This window comes from Wyeomyia smithii, chromosome 1 (assembly GCF_029784165.1).
Source record: "Wyeomyia smithii strain HCP4-BCI-WySm-NY-G18 chromosome 1, ASM2978416v1, whole genome shotgun sequence".
In the NCBI taxonomy this organism is placed as follows: domain Eukaryota; kingdom Metazoa; phylum Arthropoda; class Insecta; order Diptera; family Culicidae; genus Wyeomyia; species Wyeomyia smithii.
Window position 1 is genome coordinate 157433580 of NC_073694.1, and position 25407 is coordinate 157458986.

A 25407-nucleotide genomic window follows, 5' to 3' on the forward strand; every position below is an offset into this window, starting at 1 on the left:
ATTTCACCCCATCATTTTGATTCCAAAACCGCACCAGTTACATACGGACGCTAGGTGTTAGCAGCTGGAAGGAGGAAAGACAAAATAGTACCGGTCATCTCGTGCCGGTTACACCCGTAATGCTGGTGGCTGTTAGTAGTACATGGCTACTGCAAAATACTAAAATGGCTGGAATGCTTGACGGACTAACCAGTAAACAAGAATAATCGGTAACTGGCACCTTTTGGTGCCTCGAAGTTTTGTAGTAGAAGCGTTGCAATTCCCTCTACTATTTGTTTTAATGGAATATAAGAACACGGTAGTCAACGTCATGCGGTCGTAGTTTAAATACCACCCTTCTACTATTTCAGTACGGCCCAAAAACGAATGAATTTATTGACACTTTTGTATTGAAATGGTGCCTACGTCACTTTGTTTTTTTTATGCAACGTACGAATGAGTAACGACGAAAAGAACAATACCAATAGATAGGTCTACGGATAATGAACAAACTGGCATGAAAACCCAATATTCGAAGAAATGGCATTTACGTCACTTTGTCATTTCACGGCAGAACAGTCAAAAGCTCTTCCGTTAAGTAAAATTTATCTGATACTAGCTGACCCGGCAAACTTCGTACCGCCGCCTTGAGATTTATTGACTGTTGTATTGCAAAACCTGAAATATCTAACTGCTGCTAAAAAACATACCTACGATATGTTTCGGCTCTGATTTGTTTTTAGTTTTTTTTTTCAAGCCTGCGCTCGTAAAATTCTACGTTTTTATTTCATTAAAAATTATGAAGCACCTTTCAACCATAATCAAGTCATTTCAATACATTTCTGAAAATAAACAGTCATTCTTTTAAATATTCTGAAGGAAATCATTACATTATTTTTTCAATTATTCAAAAGCTTGGCTTAATGCAAATATAGTAATACCCTTCTGCCTGGCCAATCTCACTGGAACAGATTTTATAAAAAACTTCAGAATTCTAAATAATTCAAGCTCGAAATTCGGAATATACGAAACATGTGAAAGTGGTCAAGGCGGTACTAGCCACTAAATTCTATATATCCCACAATGTCGGGGTCAGGGTCACGTGAACATGCGACATAGAACTGTCTATGTGAGAAGCATGAATACTCGGAGTTTATGCCACAAATTTTCAGTGACTGCCCTTGGGTTTTATCAATAGTCATCGCGAATGCGCGACGCACGGGAAATTGCAGACGTTTAAAATTTATCGGCAAATCGGTAGGAGTAATTGAGATACGCGGGATTATTACGACTTCTCCTTTGTAGTTTCCTGTAAGAATTGTCGCTTCAAGGACATTTGCCATCGGGTAGTGGCAGCAATGCATCTGTTCAGTGGTAAGTAGTAGTAGTAGTAGTATTTGAAAATATTTGATTAGCATTTTTCTCTCAATTGAGTGTTTAAGTTACTATACTTCATTTGTCTTTTGTTAAAGAGTCGTTTAAAGACTATGAAAATTAAGTGTGTAACTGACGGTTTTGAGATATACGGGGTGTCGAACGTCGTCGCATTTCGAGCTCGTCTTGTTTTTAACCGATCAACTTCCCTTCGAGACTCGTATATTTCCTGACTTTTTAATATTCTTTCTTCAGTGTTGCGAAGCCTGACACTTTTATTGACCTGCTTCTTCTCGTGTCTTAACTTGCAAAACTGGAACAGAAACAACGAATTTAATTTTAATTCAACGGCATGTTAAGTATTTGAACATTCCACTTACAACAACTTCATCTGAAGAAAAAACACTTCGACCACAGCAGAAATTTGTCAAAGTCAACTGGAAGTTATGCAAGAACCAGTTTGATCATGTAGATTAGGAAACATTCCTTTTATAACATACCCTTAGCGGCACCTTCGTTAGGAAGCATTCCCACTACATGTGAAAGAAAATTATTCGAAACCAACTGAAACCAACATGAATACTCCTCAGAATTCTTGCAAAAACACATTATTATTTTTAATCTATTATGTTTATTATGTACCGACAGTGTCTTCTTCTCTCTTGAAAAACAGTCACAGCACAAATTCACAGAAACCGACGTTTGAAACCAATACGAAAATCGCTTAAAACTATTCCATGAAATATTTAAAAAACAATGAAGGCTATCGTTTAAGTACGCCACAAGAAATCATTACTCACTAAAACTCACAGAAAACTCCTCAGAGTCTCTGAAGGGCGGGAAATATCAAGGGTTGGTTTTTAACGTTTTATAACTTTTCCAGTTGATTTTCGTTTTTGCCATGGCATAGTGACAATATGGTTTTGTCCTGAACAAAATTCTCGCAAAACCTAATGGCCAACCATTTTTCGGGTATCTTTTTTTTTTTTTCAAACATACATGATACCAATTGTTTTTCACGTGACCATGTGACATAAAGCAGTTTATACGAGAATATGCATATTTTAGGTTCAATGCCACCAGTTATCAGGGCTTCGGGCATTATCGAATATCACGCAACTGTGGAGCGCAAAGGTACATACAGACGTTTGAAATTAAATGGTAAATTGGTAGGTAATATCTGGATACACGGAGCTTCGAAATTTTCGCTTCAATGACATTAATATTTCATCTGCTTTTTGAGGCAGATCTGCTGCCTAAGCACAGTGCAATTGACACTTCGCAACATTATAGTTTTCAATTCAATTAACAATTAATTGTAAATCCATATATTTTAAGGAATGCAATAGTGCCTATTTAACGAAACATTTACAGAAATCAATGTTTTTTGAGAAGCAAAAACTACACGTTCATTTTACCGGCCAACAGAATCATTGCAGCATGAACAAATGTCAATGATCTAAGTCAGTTTGCATTTTAGAGAAAATTGAACAGATTGATTAGATCCGAGCAATGGTAAATTAAATCATCGCACATGTAGTGTTATTCTTGTTCTTTCTTTTCATTTATCATATAAATAAAACGATTATTTGCAACTTTGCTCAAATAAGCCAGAAATTTAATTTACATTATCAAGCATTTGCTTCTGAATAAAATCGAAGCCACGTTGAGAGTATTCACATGCAGGTTGTTGCTACCACGCTATAGCTTTTTTGCATAGAAGGCAGCGAAAACGAATATCACTTTATATGTGAATCATTAACAGGTGCTTGTTTACTCAACAACAACGCCTCAATAACGACGCTACAACAGCTTGTCTACCGCTCATAGCCTGCTTTCATAGTAATCTAATGACGTTGTTTTTGGAGTAAAAGGCGGGAAAAGGCGAAAATGTATTTCAATTTTTTTTTTTAACTTTATCAGTTGATTATTGTTATTTTTATGGCTTATTAACTCGTCGGAGATCGAGACAAAACAAACACAAAAAGAATCATTCAAATCCGTTGATTCTATTTGGAGTGAAACGCCGTTATACAGACACCAACTTATTTTTATTTAATAGATTTCTGAACAATTTTTCGGTAATAGTTGCCAAAAAATAAGAAGGTGGTATCCAAGACACGACCGCATAGATGACGTAGGACTACAATAGTTTTATATTTCCTTTTGATGCTCTGTTTGACTTAAACTAGTTTTACTTTTGGCACGGTTCGATTTCGGCACACATGAGTAGTTACGTTTAATCACATTTGATAGTTAAATTTATTATACCGTTAACTTTTAGTATGATTCGATTTTGGCAACGGAAGAAATTCTGACGTGATGCCAAAATCGAACGGGGTCTGTATTTTGATTATTTATTTGCAGCACTCTGAATACCTGAATACCTTTCATTCTAATACAGTCAATTATCTTTATTACACGAAAAGAAATAATATATTGATTACGATTTAGTGGAAATTAAACTTTTTTCTATATCTATTTGTCTTGTGAAAGATGGCTCACTCACCGATCACAAAGCGGCAAAGAGTTCACATAAAAAATTTTCCTGCAGTTACAAGCTCATTGGAAAAATATCGATAATTATTAACAGTTTTTAGTCGAAATCGTATATTCACAGATTTTAAAAAAATTGACATAGAATTTTTTAAGCTTTAATCAGTTTCAAGATACCAAAGAACAACGAAGAACAACCATATTTGAAAGTCATATGCCTGTTATCAAAAATAAACCGGGCTAGAGTGATGCATAACATTAGCTTCAGCAATTAATGTTCGCATAGCGTTGTTCAATTACAAGTAAGGTTATGAAAAGTAATATTTTCTTGTTGATGCTAATGTAAAAAAATTTTTAATTGAATAATACAAATACAAATGTCGAAACTCTAATATCAAGATGGAATGAATTTGGTTTTCCTCTATACCGCCCGCCATCATCAGTACAGCTTATTTGACTACCTATTCAAAGATCTGTACGCAGCATTTAGGTTTTCTATTGTCTCTCATTTATATTTATATTTATATTAATATTAATATTTATATTTAGTTATTTTAATAAATCTAAGGTATACAGAGTGTAAAGTTCAAAAATAAACAACGCATTTTATCTGTACAATGCACCAAATTTATATACCTCTTAAATTTATATGCCTCTACCGACACGTGCGGGCGGCGCAGCGTATTTTGCGGCACCCGAATAATCATATTGAATACTGATATTTGCTACTATACGAAACAAGAAGAAGACAATTCAAACGGCAATTCGATTGTGTTCCAAATCACAACACGATACCTACGCGTCAACCCAACACGCCTCACTGTGCGTCGGCAGAGGCAATGTTCACCTTCAAGATATCAAAATAGTCTAGGCTCATGGAAGCAATCATTATTTAGCCTATTGGGACGGGGAGATTCTGCAAATTTTTTTCGCCTCTGCTATACAGGATTATCCTGCGATATTATCACAGCAGGCAGTTGGTGTCTACCCATGAAGTCTGTGCCAGGCGTGCTCGCATGTGATTGGTACATTGTTTGTGAAAATTCGACCTTGAAACTTTTATGAAATTTTCACTGTTCAACAATGAAGTGATAATGATGACCAAAGAATCACAAAATTGTCCATCATTTTCTCGATACAACGATATATTGATTATTGTGATCCATCAGCCAGTGTCGAAAAGCCAATTCCTGATCAACTTCAACATGTGAGGAGCAACGGCAAACAAATAAATTTTCCTCCCACCTGTTAGATGTATGAGGAAAGTTCTTTTCTCGGAAAGATTTATGGTCGACCGAATGGATTGATTGGAACCTCCGCAGCCTGAATCGCATACGACACATTCAAATTAAGTGCGAGTTTTACAGCTTCGTCCAGCAATTCCAGGGAAACGTTGACTTCAGAATCGGCATTATTGGTAGATTCTAATGTCAAAGTACTGAGGAAAGAACAAAATTCCTTCATGTAGGGTAGTTTGGGGTAATTTGGACCGCTGTCGTGAACTGGACAGGTGCTTTATCTTGGAAAGTATGACTTTTGTGGGTTCCATGTGCTACTTCACCCGTTTCTTTAACTACCGTAAACTGGGGTGACTTTGATCACTTTTTGAAGTAGAATACTTCTCTCAGGAAGTTCGGCTACATAGGGATGTGAAATGAAAATCTAAAACCGAAAAAAGTGAAAAATATGTCCAATTTCAAATGCTAATAAACCGATTAGTATTCGATGGATTTCCTTCGTTCTTGCAGCAATAGATTGGAAAATCTTCTAAGATTCTTCCCAAAATAAGATAATTGTAATTTTATTATTCACACTATTGTACTATTGAAAATAGTCAAGCCTTGTCAAAACGAAAATTTCGACCCCTGATTGGTCGTTATATGCTTGCTTCCCAAGCACGGTCGACAGAATCATATACCTTGCAATTGAAAACATGCTATTTGGCCTATATAAGAGCCTGTTTCAGCCGGAGCCGCTCATAATAGTTCTGAACAGCGACGACAGCAGTCCTCCCTTAGCAGCAGTGGGTACCATCGATAGCGGAAGCGGCCACAACTGTGGCTTGGCTGTGGATAGGCCAGCGTATAGCTGCCACAACTGTGGCATAGCGTAGCATCAGACAGCGACAACAGCAGTCGTCCTTCCTCAGCAGCAGCACTAGCCCTGTGGTTGGTCACCACGTCTCAGGAGCAGCGCGGTTTTTCTCAGCGTGTGTCGCCAGACAGCCATTATTCCCCCCGTGTTGGGGCAGCATAATGATTGCCATCAGGAAATCCAGTTTCGGAAATCAAAATGCCTTTTTGAAGGCAAATAAACAAGTCATTGAAAGTTAATAATTTTTGTCAACGCAAGCAAGCATTCTGTGTTGCATCCCAGCAATTTAAATTTGTCGCACCCGTTTAATTTACTGAATGTGAAATAGCTTCCACAGTGCATGTTGTCCGTGTATCTTATTTCCCCCAATGTTAGGGCAGCTCAAAGGTTGTAATTAGCAACCGATTTTGAACCACACCATGCTTTTTTCAAGGCAAATAAAAAATAATTGAAGGTTAATAATTTTCTGGCATCAACACAAGCAGACATTCTGTGCGGGATGCAATCAAATTCTGTTGTAGTTGTCTAATTTTTACTTTCACTTTATTTAGTAAACCCCCCACTGTAGGGGCAGCGCAAAGGCTGCGATCAGCATAACCGACATTGAATAATAAATTTCCCTGTTAGTACGCCTTCACAAAAGCAGTTAGTCCGACTATGCAGAGCTAATATGAGGTCGATTCAATCAATCAGCATAAACAGAATTTCGTCATCTCCCAGCTGCCAAGTTGCAACATGATGCAACACGCAACAGCGAGCAAACGAAATCGCTTGATGTTACAAACCGCAATAAGATACGGGTTAAAACCGTTGCGTGTGTGAGAGCACCATCGGTGTTTATTCGCTGGATACACTATCTCTATACTGTCTACTGAACGCAATAATCTGCTTACATGCGACACGGGGACGGGAACATTTTCTTCAACCAAGCTGCACAACACGACACAAAACATGTTATTTTGTTGCTTCAATGAGAGTGCTATCGGTCCGGCTCGACAAGAAATCATTTTTGTGCATCCGTGCTACGAAACTGAGGAAAAACTTTAGAAACTGAAAAAAGAGGTGGAGCTTATCAAATGATCGCTATATCATTCCACCACGTACGTGAAATAATTCATTCCTATTTTCATCCCTATATAAGAGCCTGTTTTAGTCCAAGCCGCTCATAACAGTTCTGAACAGCGACGACAGCAGTCCTCCCTTAGCAGCAGTGGGTACCATCGATAGCGGAAGCGGCCACAACTGTGGCTTGGCTGTGGATAGGCCAGCGTATAGCGGCCACAACTGTGGCATAGCGTAGCATCAGACAGCGACAACAGCAGTCGTCCTTCCTCAGCAGCAGCACTAGCCCTGTGGTTGGTCACCACGTCTCAGGAGCAGCGCGGTTTTTCTCAGCGTGTGTCGCCAGACAGCCATTATTCCCCCGTGTTGGGGCAGCATAATGATTGCCATCAGGAAATCCAGTTTCGGAAATCAAAATGCCTTTTTGAAGGCAAATAAACAAGTCATTGAAAGTTAATAATTTTTGTCAACGCAAGCAAGCATTCTGTGTTGCATCCTAGCAATTTAAATTTGTCGCACCCGTTTAATTTACTGAATGTGAAATAGCTTCCACAGTGCATGTTGTCCGTGTATCTTATTTCCCCCAATGTTAGGGCAGCTCAAAGGTTGTAATTAGCAACCGATTTTGAACCACACCATGCTTTTTTCAAGGCAAATAAAAAATAATTGAAGGTTAATAATTTTCTGGCATCAACACAAGCAGACATTCTGTGCGGGATGCAATCAAATTCTGTTGTAGTTGTCTAATTTTTACTTTCACTTTATTTAGTAAACCCCCCACTGTAGGGGCAGCGCAAAGGCTGCGATCAGCATAACCGACATTGAATAATAAATTTCCCTGTTAGTACGCCTTCACAAAAGCAGTTAGTCCGACTATGCAGAGCTAATATGAAGTCGATTCAATCAATCAGCATAAACAGAATTTCGTCATCTCCCAGCTGCCAAGTTGCAACATGATGCAACACGCAACAGCGAGCAAACGAAATCGCTTGATGTTACAAGCCGCAATAAGATACGGGTTAAAACCGTTGCGTGTGTGAGAGCACCATCGGTGTTTATTCGCTGGATACACTATCTCTATACTGTCTACTGAACGCAATAATCTGCTTACATGCGACACGGGGACGGGAACATTTTCTTCAACCAAGCTGCACAACACGACACAAAACATGTTATTTTGTTGCTTCAATGAGAGTGCTATCGGTCCGGCTCGACAAGAAATCATTTTTGTGCATCCGTGCTACGAAACTGAGGAAAAACTTTAGAAACTGAAAAAAGAGGTGGAGCTTATCAAATGATCGCTATATCATTCCACCACGTACGTGAAATAATTCATTCCTATTTTCATCCCTATATAAGAGCCTGTTTTAGTCCAAGCCGCTTATAACAGTTCTGAACAGCGACGACAGCAGTCCTCCCTTAGCAGCAGTGGGTACCATCGATAGCGGAAGCGGCCACAACTGTGGCTTGGCTGTGGATAGGCCAGCGTATAGCGGCCACAACTGTGGCATAGCGTAGCATCAGACAGCGACAACAGCAGTCGTCCTTCCTCAGCAGCAGCACTAGCCCTGTGGTTGGTCACCACGTCTCAGGAGCAGCGCGGTTTTTCTCAGCGTGTGTCGCCAGACAGCCATTATTCCCCCCGTGTTGGGGCAGCATAATGATTGCCATCAGGAAATCCAGTTTCGGAAATCAAAATGCCTTTTTGAAGGCAAATAAACAAGTCATTGAAAGTTAATAATTTTTGTCAACGCAAGCAAGCATTCTGTGTTGCATCCTAGCAATTTAAATTTGTCGCACCCGTTTAATTTACTGAATGTGAAATAGCTTCCACAGTGCATGTTGTCCGTGTATCTTATTTCCCCCAATGTTAGGGCAGCTCAAAGGTTGTAATTAGCAACCGATTTTGAACCACACCATGCTTTTTTCAAGGCAAATAAAAAATAATTGAAGGTTAATAATTTTCTGGCATCAACACAAGCAGACATTCTGTGCGGGATGCAATCAAATTCTGTTGTAGTTGTCTAATTTTTACTTTCACTTTATTTAGTAAACCCCCCACTGTAGGGGCAGCGCAAAGGCTGCGATCAGCATAACCGACATTGAATAATAAATTTCCCTGTTAGTACGCCTTCACAAAAGCAGTTAGTCCGACTATGCAGAGCTAATATGAAGTCGATTCAATCAATCAGCATAAACAGAATTTCGTCATCTCCCAGCTGCCAAGTTGCAACATGATGCAACACGCAACAGCGAGCAAACGAAATCGCTTGAAGTTACAAACCGCAATAAGATACGGGTTAAAACCGTTGCGTGTGTGAGAGCACCATCGGTGTTTATTCGCTGGATACACTATCTCTATACTGTCTACTGAACGCAATAATCTGCTTACATGCGACACGGGGACGGGAACATTTTCTTCAACCAAGCTGCACAACACGACACAAAACATGTTATTTTGTTGCTTCAATGAGAGTGCTATCGGTCCGGCTCGACAAGAAATCATTTTTGTGCATCCGTGCTACGAAACTGAGGAAAAACTTTAGAAACTGAAAAAAGAGGTGGAGCTTATCAAATGATCGCTATATCATTCCACCACGTACGTGAAATAATTCATTCCTATTTTCATCCCTATATAAGAGCCTGTTTTAGTCCAAGCCGCTTATAACAGTTCTGAACAGCGACGACAGCAGTCCTCCCTTAGCAGCAGTGGGTACCATCGATAGCGGAAGCGGCCACAACTGTGGCTTGGCTGTGGATAGGCCAGCGTATAGCGGCCACAACTGTGGCATAGCGTAGCATCAGACAGCGACAACAGCAGTCGTCCTTCCTCAGCAGCAGCACTAGCCCTGTGGTTGGTCACCACGTCTCAGGAGCAGCGCGGTTTTTCTCAGCGTGTGTCGCCAGACAGCCATTATTCCCCCCGTGTTGGGGCAGCATAATGATTGCCATCAGGAAATCCAGTTTCGGAAATCAAAATGCCTTTTTGAAGGCAAATAAACAAGTCATTGAAAGTTAATTATTTTTGTCAACGCAAGCAAGCATTCTGTGTTGCATCCCAGCAATTTAAATTTGTCGCACCCGTTTAATTTACTGAATGTGAAATAGCTTCCACAGTGCATGTTGTCCGTGTATCTTATTTCCCCCAATGTTAGGGCAGCTCAAAGGTTGTAATTAGCAACCGATTTTGAACCACACCATGCTTTTTTCAAGGCAAATAAAAAATAATTGAAGGTTAATAATTTTCTGGCATCAACACAAGCAGACATTCTGTGCGGGATGCAATCAAATTCTGTTGTAGTTGTCTAATTTTTACTTTCACTTTATTTAGTAAACCCCCCACTGTAGGGGCAGCGCAAAGGCTGCGATCAGCATAACCGACATTGAATAATAAATTTCCCTGTTAGTACGCCTTCACAAAAGCAGTTAGTCCGACTATGCAGAGCTAATATGAGGTCGATTCAATCAATCAGCATAAACAGAATTTCGTCATCTCCCAGCTGCCAAGTTGCAACATGATGCAACACGCAACAGCGAGCAAACGAAATCGCTTGATGTTACAAACCGCAATAAGATACGGGTTAAAACCGTTGCGTGTGTGAGAGCACCATCGGTGTTTATTCGCTGGATACACTATCTCTATACTGTCTACTGAACGCAATAATCTGCTTACATGCGACACGGGGACGGGAACATTTTCTTCAACCAAGCTGCACAACACGACACAAAACATGTTATTTTGTTGCTTCAATGAGAGTGCTATCGGTCCGGCTCGACAAGAAATCATTTTTGTGCATCCGTGCTACGAAACTGAGGAAAAACTTTAGAAACTGAAAAAAGAGGTGGAGCTTATCAAATGATCGCTATATCATTCCACCACGTACGTGAAATAATTCATTCCTATTTTCATCCCTATATAAGAGCCTGTTTTAGTCCAAGCCGCTCATAACAGTTCTGAACAGCGACGACAGCAGTCCTCCCTTAGCAGCAGTGGGTACCATCGATAGCGGAAGCGGCCACAACTGTGGCTTGGCTGTGGATAGGCCAGCGTATAGCGGCCACAACTGTGGCATAGCGTAGCATCAGACAGCGACAACAGCAGTCGTCCTTCCTCAGCAGCAGCACTAGCCCTGTGGTTGGTCACCACGTCTCAGGAGCAGCGCGGTTTTTCTCAGCGTGTGTCGCCAGACAGCCATTATTCCCCCGTGTTGGGGCAGCATAATGATTGCCATCAGGAAATCCAGTTTCGGAAATCAAAATGCCTTTTTGAAGGCAAATAAACAAGTCATTGAAAGTTAATAATTTTTGTCAACGCAAGCAAGCATTCTGTGTTGCATCCTAGCAATTTAAATTTGTCGCACCCGTTTAATTTACTGAATGTGAAATAGCTTCCACAGTGCATGTTGTCCGTGTATCTTATTTCCCCCAATGTTAGGGCAGCTCAAAGGTTGTAATTAGCAACCGATTTTGAACCACACCATGCTTTTTTCAAGGCAAATAAAAAATAATTGAAGGTTAATAATTTTCTGGCATCAACACAAGCAGACATTCTGTGCGGGATGCAATCAAATTCTGTTGTAGTTGTCTAATTTTTACTTTCACTTTATTTAGTAAACCCCCCACTGTAGGGGCAGCGCAAAGGCTGCGATCAGCATAACCGACATTGAATAATAAATTTCCCTGTTAGTACGCCTTCACAAAAGCAGTTAGTCCGACTATGCAGAGCTAATATGAAGTCGATTCAATCAATCAGCATAAACAGAATTTCGTCATCTCCCAGCTGCCAAGTTGCAACATGATGCAACACGCAACAGCGAGCAAACGAAATCGCTTGATGTTACAAGCCGCAATAAGATACGGGTTAAAACCGTTGCGTGTGTGAGAGCACCATCGGTGTTTATTCGCTGGATACACTATCTCTATACTGTCTACTGAACGCAATAATCTGCTTACATGCGACACGGGGACGGGAACATTTTCTTCAACCAAGCTGCACAACACGACACAAAACATGTTATTTTGTTGCTTCAATGAGAGTGCTATCGGTCCGGCTCGACAAGAAATCATTTTTGTGCATCCGTGCTACGAAACTGAGGAAAAACTTTAGAAACTGAAAAAAGAGGTGGAGCTTATCAAATGATCGCTATATCATTCCACCACGTACGTGAAATAATTCATTCCTATTTTCATCCCTATATAAGAGCCTGTTTTAGTCCAAGCCGCTTATAACAGTTCTGAACAGCGACGACAGCAGTCATATTCGCTCTCAGACTGTTGAGAAGTACAGTTCTATTTCTGAAAAGCCGGGTTAGTTAAAAATTTTATTCCGTTTTGTGCGACAGTTCGTCGCTTGCATCGCTGTGTGATGTCAAAGAAAAAGAGAAGAGCAGGCTCGAGCCCTGCGAAACAAAACTCTGCTGCTGAAGTAGGCAGTAAAAAGAAGAAACCAGGCGGAAGCAGTTGCACTTCGAAAAGCGTGGCTGACTGCGACACGGTGACAAACGCTAGCGACGTTGGAGATTTTGGCGAGCCGACTGATGTTCCGGATTCTGCCAGCCCCAATACGGTGAAAGTGAAGCTTCCCCCGCTGGTAGTGAAAAACGTTCCTCTCAACAAGCTCATTAGCGACTTTGCATCGCTGGGCGTAGCAGCTGAATATAAGTTATGCGGCATCGGTACGAAGGTTATGCTCCACACGAAGGTGGATTTTGAGAAGGCCACGAAGTTTTTGAAAAATTCTAAATCTGAGTTCTTCACCCACGACATTCCTGGGGAAAAGCCTTTCAAGGTGGTCATCAGAGGCTTGCCAGGTTTCGACCCCAAGCTGATCGGTGCCGAAATCAAGGATCGGTACAAATTGGCCCCAATTGCTGTCTATCCGATCAAACGCAGAAATGAAAATGAAAGGAAATACCCGGACTGCCTCTTTCTGGTTCATTTCCCAAAAGGGACAGTTACACTGAGCGCTTTGCGAGCCATCCGCTCTTTGTTCTCCATTATCATCCGTTGGGAGCCCTATCGAGGAGGCCGCCGAGACGTTACGCAGTGTCAGAGGTGCCTCAACTTCGGTCACGGTACCCGAAACTGCAACATCAAACCGCGTTGCAACATTTGCGCCAAGGACCACTCTACATCGGATTGCCCTGTGGACGGTGCCGGTGCGGTACAGTTTAAGTGTGCTAACTGTGGCGGTGATCACCAGAGCTCTGATCGACAGTGCCCGAAAAGGGAGAGCTTCAAACATATCCGCAAGCAGGCGTCGTCAACCAACCAGCCGAGCAGGAAGAAAGACAAACCACCGGTCTTCAGGGCGGAAGATTTTCCTCCTCTGCGTTCATCCCAGCAAGCAGGGCACCCAAGTACGCGTACGCAACTTGACCTTCCACACTTACCATCCGGCGGGTCAGCCGGTCAACGGTCGCCTCCCCCCCCTGGCTACTGGCGTCCACCCACAACAACACCACCGAGCGCTGAGTCCGAGAAGTACTCTGCGGATGAGCTGCTAGAAATTTTTAGCAGCATGACCAATGCCCTTCGTGCGTGTCGCAACAAGCCCGAGCAAATCCATGTGCTCGGTAAATTTATTATCCAATATGGATCCTAAACCCATCTCCATCGTCACCTGGAACGCTTGCTCTATTAGAGCAAAAAACATTGAGCTTGCTGACTTTCTCCGCAAGTACAACATCGACGTGGGTCTACTCACAGAGACCCACCTAAAGTCCGGCGACAGTTTTTGGCTGCCGGATCACAACATCATCCGTCTCGATCGCACCAACTCCAGGGGGGGTGGTATAGCGATCATCGTTAGAAAAGGGATGAAATACAACATCTTGCCGCACATCCACACCGCCATCATCGAAGCCCTTAGTGTGGAGGTCAAATCAGCTACCGGGTTCATCCGGTTCATCGTCGTCTACTGTCCTCGCCAGTGTAGTATCAGCAACGGTACAGCAATGCAGTTCAAGAACGACCTGGCAACCATCACCAGGACCAACTCCCGCTTCGTCGTTGGGGGAGACCTAAATGCTCGGCACGAGGCTTGGCGAAATTATCGGCAGAATCTGAACGGTCGTCAACTCTTCGAACACTCGCAGCATGGGTTTTATACGGTGCAGTTTCCGGATGAGCCGACTTTCATCTCCCCAGCGGGGAACCCTTCAACCCTGGACTTCTTCCTGGCCAACATCGAGCTCTCCAAACCAGTGGCCCTCAACGATCTGAGCTCAGACCACCAACCTGTCGTTGCTGAGGTGGGGTTCGGTGTTGCTCCTGTCAGCTGTCTGCGGAAAGATTACCATCATGTCGACTGGGAGCGCTTTGCTCGAATGGTGGACAACAACATCGACGAGGCGCCGCCGCTCGACAGCGTGGAAAACATCGACCAGGCGTTGGAGGGTCTCCAACGAGCCATAAACGTGGCCGACGAGGCGTGTGTGCGACGTGTTCCTGTGAGGGGTAAGTTCCTTGCTATTGATTCCCATACCCGGCTGCTAATTAGATTGCGGAATGTGCGTAGACGCCAGTTCCAGAGGACCAGGGATCTGGACATTAGGCTCGAGGTGACCGATCTGAATAGGCAAATTGCTTCCAGGATGGTCTCACTCCGGAATGAAAATTTCGGACGCTTAGTCCAAAGTTTGGACGACCGCTCCAGGCCATTCTGGAAAGTAGCCAAAGTGCTGAAATCGCACCCCAAACCAGTTCCTCCCCTCAGGGTCGGAGAGAGGCTTCTTGTTGCACCGGTCGAGAGAGCAAATGCGGTAGGCAATCACATTGCCTCATCGCATTTGCTTGGCTCGACCATGGCTAGTCCAATGGAAGACCAGGTCGAGCAGTGCGTCCGCGACCTCGAAAACTTCCCCTGTACCGTTCCTCAAGAACATAAAATCACAGCAGAACAGGTTTGCTCAGCGCTGATGAGTACTAAGAACATGAAGGCCCCTGGGTTTGACGGGGTCTTCAATATGGTCTTAAAAAAGCTCAGCAACAGGGTTCACCTGTTGTTGAGCTCTATCTTCAACAGATGCTTGGAATTGCACTACTATCCAAGCATTTGGAAGATAGCCAAGATCATACCGATCCGCAAACCCGGGAAAGATCCGACGTTAGCATCAAGCTACCGTCCGATCAGCCTACTCTCATCGCTGGGTAAACTGTTTGAAAAACTGATCCTCAACCGCATGATGAAGGTGGCTGAGGAAAACAACATCTTACTCCCGGAACAGTTTGGGTTTAGGAAGGGTCACTCCACCACGCACCAGCTGGTGCGGGTGATGAACAACATCAGAAGGGACAGGGCTGTATCCAAGTCCACAGCCATGGCATTGTTGGACGTCGAAAAGGCGTTTGACAATGTCTGGCATGACGGTCTGGTATACAAGCTCTGTGCCTTCAACTTTCCATCATATTTGACGAAAATCATCTGCAGCTACCTTCGGCAGAGGTCGTTCAGGGTATCGCTGAATGGTTGTTTATCAAATACTTTTTCCATCCCAGCAGGGGTCCCGCAGGGCAGTCTGCTGGGCCCTTTGCTATACAACATTTACACCTCCGACATTCCTTCCCTGGGAGATGGCTGCGTGCTCTTTCTGTTCGCAGATGACACTGCAATTGCCGTCAAGGGAAGAATGCCTCGTGAGATCACCAACAAACTTCAGCGATGCTTAGACGCCTTTGTCGAGTATGCTAACACCTGGAAAATCAAGATCAACGCTTCCAAAACCCAGACAATAATGTTCCTTCATCGACAATCCCCCAAACTGAAGCCCCCTCCATCATGCGTTGTGGTTATGAACGGTACAGGGGTTGAGTGGTCTTCCGAAGTTACCTATCTTGGACTGCTATTCGACGAGAAACTTCTTTTCCGATCGCATGTGGAGAGGACACTGGTTAAGTGCTCAGCTTTGGTTCGGTCACTATACCCGCTAATTTGTCGCAGATCTCGCCTCTCAAGAACAAACAAACTGGCAGTCTACAAACAAATAATTGCCCCCGCGGTCTTTTACGCAGCTCCGGTGTGGGAGTCATGTGCACAAACTCACAGGAACAAAATACAGATTGCGCAAAACCGAATCTTACGGATGATCCTCGATTGTCCCTATGACACCAGGATCACAGATCTCCACCAAGAAGCAGTTACTCCAAAAGTAGATGCCAGAATAACAGAAACCAAAACCAAATTTGTACATAAATGTCAGCATTCAGAATACGCTTTAATAAGCGGTTTGTACATAGTAGGTTAAGTTAGTTCTAAGCTGTAAATAGTAATTTTAAGCTGTAAATAGTAGTTTTAAGTAGTTTTCTTTCAAACAAGCGCCACCAAAGTGGACAATCCAAAATTCAAAATCTCTACAATTAGAAAGCTTAGTAAAACAAAAATCAAAACTCGCACATCAAAGATGAAAACAGTAATGTGAATCACTTATACTTTAAAAACATGTATTATACCCTACAAAAGCATAAAAATACAGATAAACTTAAACAACGTTAAACAACGGAGCCGCTCATAATAGTTCTAGACAGCGACAACAGCAGTCGTCCTTCCTTAGCAGCAGCACTAGCCCTGTGGTTGGTCACCACGTCTCAGGAGCAGCGCGGTTCTTCTCAGCGGGTGTCGTCAGACTGCCATAATCCCCCCCGTGTTGGGGCAGCATGATGATTGCCATCAGGACATCCAATTTCGGAAATCAAAATGCCTTTTTCAAGGCAAATAAACAAGTCATTGAAAGTTAATAATTTTTGTCAACGCAAGCAAGCATTCTGTGTTGCATCCTAACAATTTAAATTTGTCGCACTCGTCTAATTTACTGAATGTGAAATAGCTTCCACAGTGCATGTTGTCCGTGTATCTTAGTTCCCCCAATGTTAGGGCAGCTCAAAGGTTGTAATTAGCAACCGATTTTGAACCGCAAAATGCTTTTTGAAGTAGAATACTTCTCTCAGGAAGTTCAGCTACATAGGGATGTGAAATGAAAATCTAAAACCGAAAAATGTGAAAAATATGTCCAATTTCAAATGCTAATAAATCGGTTAGTTTTCGATGGATTTCCTTCGTTCTTGCAGCAATAGATTGGAAAATCTTCTAAGATTCTTTTCAAATGAAGATAATTGTAATTTGATTATTCAAACTATTGTACTATTGACAATAGTAAAGCCTTGTCAAAACGAAGAATTCTACCTCTGATTGCACGGTCGACAGAATCATAGACCTTGCAATTTAAAATATGCTATTTGGCTTATATAAGAGCCTGTTTCAGCCGAAGCTGCTCATAATAGCTCTAGACAGCGACAACAGTAGTCCTCCCTTAGCAGCAGCAGTAGCAGTGCAGTGGATATCAGCGATAGCGGATAGCGGCCACAGCTGTGGCATAGCAATGGGTAGCGCACTAGTTGCAGCGGATCTCAGCATCGATAGCAGCTGGGCCAGCTGATGCAGGGACAGCGGATACCAATGGCAGCGTATAGCGGCCACAACTGTGGCATGGCTACGGATGGTGTAGCAGTTGCAGCGGGTATCAGCATCGATAGCAGCTGATGCAGTGAGACACTTTAGTGAAATGCAGTCTCTGTGCGATAGCGGGCACTAGTAAATGTATTCAATGAAAAGTTGACTCGTTTTGACAACACATGAGCCGTCTAGTTTTGAGTGTTAAATCAGTTGTTTATTTTATCACAAGGAATACTTTATTCGCACTGTCAGTGATAACGGTGACCGGTATCTTATCCGATATTCCGATATAAATTAATTTTTCGCGTAACCAAAATTTAAAAATTGTCAAGCCCCAATCATGACAAGCAACTTGCTATAATATTGAAAATGATCAATCCTTGTTGAAGCGCAAAATTCGATTGATCTGATTAGTCAACGTTTATTTACTAGAAATAATGACTGACAGGCAAGCAGCCGGGTTATCTTTCTTGTAAAAGTATTCTACTTCAACCTTGCGGTCGTGGCTTTGCACACAACCCTCCTGTGATTTTTTTATTGTATCTCAAATATTTTCAGAATATACTGGAAACAATATTCTTTGATATTTTTAAAATAAGTACTGGCATGCATTGAGAAAGATTCAGTCACTGCTTCAAAAGTTTAGCAACAATTTTGCTGTTTTTAAAAATGCTCTAAAAATTTTACACCAATCATCATTCCGGGGTGACTTTGATCACTCCATTGTTTTGATGAATTCGGAGTGACACTTTGCTACTTTCACGAAATTGAACAGCCTGAAACGACTTAAACGAGTTTATAAATAAAAAAAGCAATTTGGGGACCATTTACATTCTACGTAAACATTTTATAATGGTGAATGTCCAAGATTCATACAAAATTTCTAGAATATATATGAATGATCATCCACTGAGAGGGAAGGTGGTCTAAAATCATCAAAAACTAGTCCACGAGGAATATGACTTATGAAAGTGTCCAAATTTGCATGTTATTTCACGTCTTGGGTTTTTGTTAAGAAGAAATATGTACTACGCTGTGGGGAATATTGGAACTCAACATTGCCTTCGAGGAAAAACTTGCAAAAATAACAATAAAATGTATTGTTATAATATTTGTTCATCTTAAGAACTAGTCTGGGAACAAAATAAAAAAACTTTACGTATTGCAACTTGTTGTTTTGAATTTGCTTGAACCGATTGTTTGTATGCAACAAAAAATGCCAAAAATACACTTTATTTTCAATTAATATTTTAGTATGAAAAACACTCTTTAAATAGCAGGAAATGCATGTATAGTAGCAATGCAGTCATATATCCACACAATCAGTGAAGATTACGACAAATCCCAAACACTACGAGCGCTTTTTTACCACAGTTTCAAAAAAGAGGTACAGTGATCAAAGTCACCCCAGTTTACGGTACTACTTTTTGGGATGATATAGAAAGCATCGAAAGTGTTGATGCTCATTAACTATCTGTAAAACTTTGTTGGTGGTGAATTTTGTATCGATACACTTTTAGTCCAGAATACCTTGTCATTAACGTACCCTTGTTTTAAACTTTTTATATTTTCGCCCTCACTTTGACGCTACAATGTAATCAACAGGTTGCCGCAAACTAAATGCACGACAAGCTCTAGCTTTGTAAATGAGAGTAGGTTTCAAGTGTATTGTTACTCCTCGTGATGATTAGTGGGGTAGTTTTACTAGGTAGTATTAAGATGTAAATTGCAATATTTTATTTACATGTATATCTGAAGTAGTTCTATTCAAATGATTTTGATATCAACGCCTAATTCAATTTTCGTCTCTTCTCTTTCTCCAGAGTCAACGACTTCACGCGATGGGTAAAAGAAATCGACATCTGCCGATAGGCGCGATTGTATGTGCCGTGCTTTGCATTGGCGCTGGAATTACTGCGGCCTTCAACTTTGACGACGATCTGGAGGATCTGATCGCCGAGGAGTCGAACGTGGATGAGTCCGAAGTATTTGGCGAGTCGGTGCTACCGTCGGACGTTTTTAACGGTGGCAAGCCGTTCTACGTGGAACGCGATCCTTCCACTGGGGCGATTGATTTCAACCACAAGAAAACCGTCAATCAAATCGATCTTGATGAAAAAGGTTTCGGCGATATCAAGGAGAGTCACGTCAGTGACATCAAGGATGTTGTGATCAGTCAATCGTCTCCGAATTTCCATGACTTCCTGAATCTACCGGTGAAATATTCATCGTCGAAGTTTGTTTACCCTTTGATTTCCAGCTCCTACGCTAACTTAAAGTACCAGGGGAGTAATAAAGTTTCGAACCACAAGAACTTTTCCTCTCCGGCATCGACTACGACAGTAGCTCCTAAGTTCAGACCACAATACGTGACTTCGAAACAGAATGTTAGCTCGAGTACCAGCAACGTGACGCCATCGTCTGTTCGGTACACCTATCCTACGACCTCCGGTCGGCCGATTACGACTTCATCTCCAACAACAACAACAACAACGACCACTACGACAACCACGACGACTGCCACGCCAACGACCGTAAGCTCGGTCAAACAACTTTTCACTCGATATCCCTACAAGAGCACGATCAAGAACAAGTACCTCGAAACGACAGAACAGCGCAAAAAGTTCTTCCTTCCATCAACGCTCTCACTGCCAACGACGACCACAACGCAAAAACCTCAAACAACCGAAAAACAAACGACTCCAATTCGTTCATCAACCTATTACTCACCTTCCATCCGACCCTGGTCACACCCATCTTCAGCCAACACTCCGACAACAACGACAGTCGCACCCCCAACCAAACCACGTCCCGCTAATCCGGTCCGTTTCGTAGATGACGCGCTCCCAGCCGCCGCGGCAGCGGAAGACATCAAATTTACCATTCCAGCCCTGAAGTACGAAGGTAACCGGCCAGCACCGTTCCGTCCGTTGCCACCGAGTCACGTCCAGCAGCTAAACCGCCAGAACGATTCCACCAACAAGATAGACCTCCCCAAGAACCCTGCCGTGATGTCACTGTCGGACATCTTCAACTCTCTCGGCTTGGAAGATAAGCAAGCCGCATCGGAGGAGCAGGAGAACACGATCGTATTCGAAACAACGCCAGCTCAGACCATTGCCACCGAACGCACTACACCACCGGCGATAGTACTTATTCCGGACCATCAGCAATCCAAACCGACGATTGAGCAATCCATTGGCTTGACCGATCAGTACGTAAAGTATGAGGTCCAGCAACCGAACGGACATCGACCCCAGCAGCCTACTGTGGAACAGCAACAATACGTGCGCTACGAAGTTCAACAACCGAACGGTCATCGACCGCAAGGACCGAGCCAAGATGCGGATTTGGGTAATCAGTATGTGAAATATGAAGTGCAACAGCCTCAAATTAACGTTGTAAAGTACGGATCAGTTCCGAGCATGAACAGCGTAGTTATCAGCCCGAATCAACACTCGGCAACATTTGTTCTGGGCTCACAGCAATCCGTTGGCAACTCGGCGGAAGGACACTTTGTGGGGTCGGTTTCGCAAGAGTCAGCATCTGCTGCTGCACTAAGTGGACATCCCGCCGGATACCAGATGGGTCAAGTACTGGACGAGCCCAAAGACTCTTCCAACGTCAAGGTTGGAGCTTCGGTTAATGTTCAAGTAAAACCACAGGATATTATAAAAACTACCAGCGTGAGATTCCCTAGCGAAAGTGACGATAAGTACGACAATGCGCCCATCATTAGTGGAACTCACAAAAGTGAAGTATTGCCACCGAATGGCCACTCGGCTCCGGTCGCGATGAGCTCCAATCAGGTTGTGGTTTTCCCTAAAAACGAAAACATCGACAATACTCTCCATGAAGTGTCAAACAGGATCGTGTTTGACACACCGAACGCTGAGGCTCTAAACAAGAACGAGCTTCCAGTGTATTCACCCGATCTGCCAGAACAGCTAACGCCTCCTTCGAGTGGAGAAATTAACCCACTAACCAAGCGTCCGAGACTTCCAATGCCTGCCCAAGGGCCACCATTCATCTACAAAGAAATCCAACGTCGCCCCTATCCGATGGATCGCGTTCGTCCTCCACTACAGCTGCCAAACATTTTACCCCAATTCCGACCAAATGCGAAAATATCCCACGGTCACGCTCCGTTCCATAAAGAAGGTGGCAACTTCCGTATTCCACCTCTGCAACCAACGAAGAATCTCCTCCCGAATGGAGCACCTCTGAGAAAACCTTATTCGGAGCTTCCTCAGTCCCAATCGTCTGCTGCTTTACCCATCCGTCGTGCTCCAGTTCCAACCCGTTTCATGACTCGCATCAACACCGGTCGCCCTCCAATGGCAATGGCTCCCCACTCAGAAGGTTCAAATGAAAATCGCCGCTACTATCGGCTTCCTCCACCGTTGCTAAAAGATCGTGTCTTCCACATAACGCCACCAAACATGAAACCACCACCACCAGCACAACCACAATCAGCTTCTTCAGCAACGCGTGTTGCCGAGAGTTACGCCCCTCAGAACCCGGAGAAAAAGCTTCTGACTGGAGCAGAAACCAACGAATTCCAGCGCGACCCTCCAGCCATTCTAAGGAGTACCATCAAGGAGCAGAAACCTCAACGTCCCAAGTTGGAACCAGTCGTCACACTGCAAATGCTGCAATCTAAAAAACAAGCAGGAGAATCGCAAAAACATAATCTCCCATCCGGACAGAAAGTAGATCTTTCCGTCGAGGGACATCCACCGGCGACGCCCGTTCAAGCTCAGATCAGTAGCGATGGCGACAAACAGCCAGTTTACGTTGTTTACCCAGTCAAAAGCACCCCAACCAAGATGGATCACATCCCAGCGGGTAGCAACCAGGAACCGGTTGCTGTTGATCAAAAGTTCAGCCCCGGTACCGGATACCAAAACACTCCCTTCTCCATCGCGTCGCACTTCGAACAGGAACCCATTCTGATGGCAAAAGAAAAGAAGTACCACCAGAAGCTGCACTTCCCGTACAGCCTAGAGAAACCCGATCCGCATGCACTGCTAGTGGAACTAGACAGCGAATCAAAGAATCGTCGAACTTCAGAGCCCCAAATCGAAACCAAACAGGAAACCGTCTATAACATCGGTGAGGAACCGATCAGCAAAGAGCAACAACAACAATCGGAGGAGACTTTTGCAATCCCAAGCAAGTTACAGCGTGCCACGGAAAGCACACCGATTGCGATCGCTTACACACCAACCGAACCGAGTCTCCAGTACCAGAAATACAAGCTACAAAACTCACCCTACTATTCACCATATGGAGAAACTCAAACCGAAGTCTCCTATCTGAAGCTCGATGAGTTTGATGAGTTCGGAAATCCCGCTCATCGCTACGAGCAGAACTTCCAAGCTCCATTCCAAGCCAGTATTAGCCTCGACCCAGTCAAGGTGACAAATCCCTACGAAGGTTGGGCGGTAGTAACTTCCGCCCCACAAGCGCTGGTACAAGAGCAAAATTTGATCGACCGCTCAGATGATCATCGGTACGCAGATGAGCCCGAAACGATAGCGAAAAAACCATCGGAAAGCGGCGCCTTCCAGCCGGAGTTCCAAGGTGGCTTCCGACCAATTTACGCCGAAGATATGAAACTAAGCGACCTCAACAATCCGGATCCACAGTCCAGGAATGCGTTCGTAGTTTCGGCCAATAAAGAGCAGCCGGAAATTTCCGCTGCAGCGGAAGAAACGAGCGCGGAGGAGCTGCCGGCTGACGAACATGACGGAAAGAAACCGCTCTTCGACAGTCTAGAAGCACTGTTCGACGATCTGACCAAGGACTACGAAGATTACACGGAAACAACCGGAATGGGCGAAGAGGATGATGTGGAGGAAAGTACAGCGAAAGGCAATGAGTTGGAGGAAGGTCGAAGTAACAGCGAAGTAACCACCGAAAGTGTTAAAAGTGACCGAAAAGAGAGCAAAACTAGTGAGTAACCGCTCGGGGTAGATTGGTACCGTTTGCAGCTTTTTGGGTTTCAGCACCGCGCTTGGCACCAAGTTTGTACGCGAATCAAACCTGCACTAGGTTGAAAGCTTCAACCCGTCCCGCTTCGGCGTCGGGTGACGAAAGTGAAATGCATTTTGAGGTTATGTTGATTCAATCTCACATAGTAAAGCTAGATTTTACTAAAGAAAAAGAAAATTACAGTATCTTGAGTATCTAATGTTAAGTGCAATTTTCTGGGCGCGATTAGGCTTCCTCCGATTCCGAACCTTATTTTTATTGTTCGTTTGAAACTAAATCCTGCACCACTGTCCGAATAAATCTCTTTCTTCTCGAAACCAGCAAACAGGAAAAAGACACACACACACATTTGCATTAAACAACATTCAACAAGAAGCTAGTCAGCAAAGCTTAATATTAGATACTTGATAGACCAATTACCTTATTAATGAAGCAGATCAGACATAATGAAACAAAAACAAAACAAACTTCGACCGAAAATGAAAATCAACCCCATCTCCGCCGAACGAACGAGTGTATAGTTGTTGTTATTATTTGCTAAATTATGGTTAATTTTAGACTGATAATGGTACATGTAATAAATTGGAAAGTTGACTTGAAGTGTAGTAGTAGTAGCATTAAGTTAGAGGTATTGAGCGCGAAAAAGTTAGCAAAATCACCCTGTGTGGTGAATATTGGTCTATTTACATGAACAGCGTTTGCAGGTGAGCTTGCAGATCGGAAGACAGAAGCACAATTAGGTAATTTCACGCTCATTCTCTCACCCTCTCCTTTCTATGTATCCCTCTACCCACTAAAACTGGTGTTCTTAAGCTCCCTGGTGGGCAAGGTCAAGGGATCAACTGATATTGTGTAGGAAAAATCACTACTTATCTAAAACAAAAAACTAGCTAACCAACATTACTGCTAAGAAACCGACCGTGTTATGGACAATCTATCTATTTATTTATTTATTCACGACAATTTATCGACAAGACAAAATCTGAAACAATGGACGGAACAATTTAGTTGTTGGGAAAGATACCTCAGACAAAAAAAAACAATGACAAAACCAAACTGTCAAAGTAAGAGCAAGCGAATGTAGATTTTAAATATTGTAACAATAAAAGTTGAAAATCAATTACGTAGCTGTTTTTGTGAGTGATAGTATCACCGGTACCGCAGGTAGGTAGAACCTTAATAAATAATCCCAATGTACGAAAAAATGCATATTTTTTCATCCAGTATTTGTTGTACTGGAAGAGGAACGCCTTGAACACAAATTGCTCTTCTTCAGTGGTGGGCACCGCTAACCGAAAATTTAGCTACGCTAATCGCTAAGCCGCTAACCGGAAAATTTAGCTCGATAATCGCTAAACGCTAAACGCTAAACCCAAATTAGCGGAACGTTCGCTGATCGCTAATCGCTAACTTATAAATATGTAAATAGTCATATCGCTATATTTATTGCTCATGTTTTGTAATATCTGGACCACTTTGATCTTTTGTGGTAAAATAAACGAAAGCAATTACCATGAAACGGGGTGAAATTGATAAATTTTTTATTACAATTTCCAATTTACTAGTTTCATGTACATTTTTCTCGAAATAGTATAATTTTAAAACAAGTACTGGTATGTGCTTCAGTAAACCTCAATGGCTATTGGTGGATTTTCTATCGTCTACTTCATGAAATAAGTTCGATAATTTTCTAAGGTACTATGAGGTAAATTGGGGTGAAATTGATCACTATTGAAATCTATAAATTCTTTTGGCAATGTGCTTTTTTGGAAACGAAAATAACGATATTTCAAGGTAAAATTTGTTTATTTTGGTTCACGAGCTGCTTGTTGCTAAATTTGCTCTTATTTGATCGTCGTTAGACCGATTCCGATTGGGTTTGTTGCAAAAGCTCAAAAACTAGCTCTGAAATAAAAATCTTTGTGATTTCCTGCGAATTCATCAGTATTTCTTTA

General features: G+C 42.7%; 1 protein-coding gene across 2 annotated transcripts in view; it reads left to right on the top strand.

Annotated features, from left to right (window-relative positions):
• LOC129728560 (uncharacterized) overlaps nt 1-24575 on the top strand; it is a 128899-nt gene extending 104324 nt beyond the window's left edge. For both annotated transcript variants that reach the window (XM_055687014.1, XM_055687009.1), the window contains one exon: nt 19279-24575. In XM_055687014.1, the coding sequence (XP_055542989.1) occupies nt 19297-23421 (4125 nt within the window). In that variant the 5' untranslated portion in view covers nt 19279-19296 and the 3' untranslated portion in view covers nt 23422-24575. The remainder of the gene's footprint in view (nt 1-19278) is intronic.
• The last annotated feature ends 832 nt before the right edge of the window (nt 24576-25407 follow it).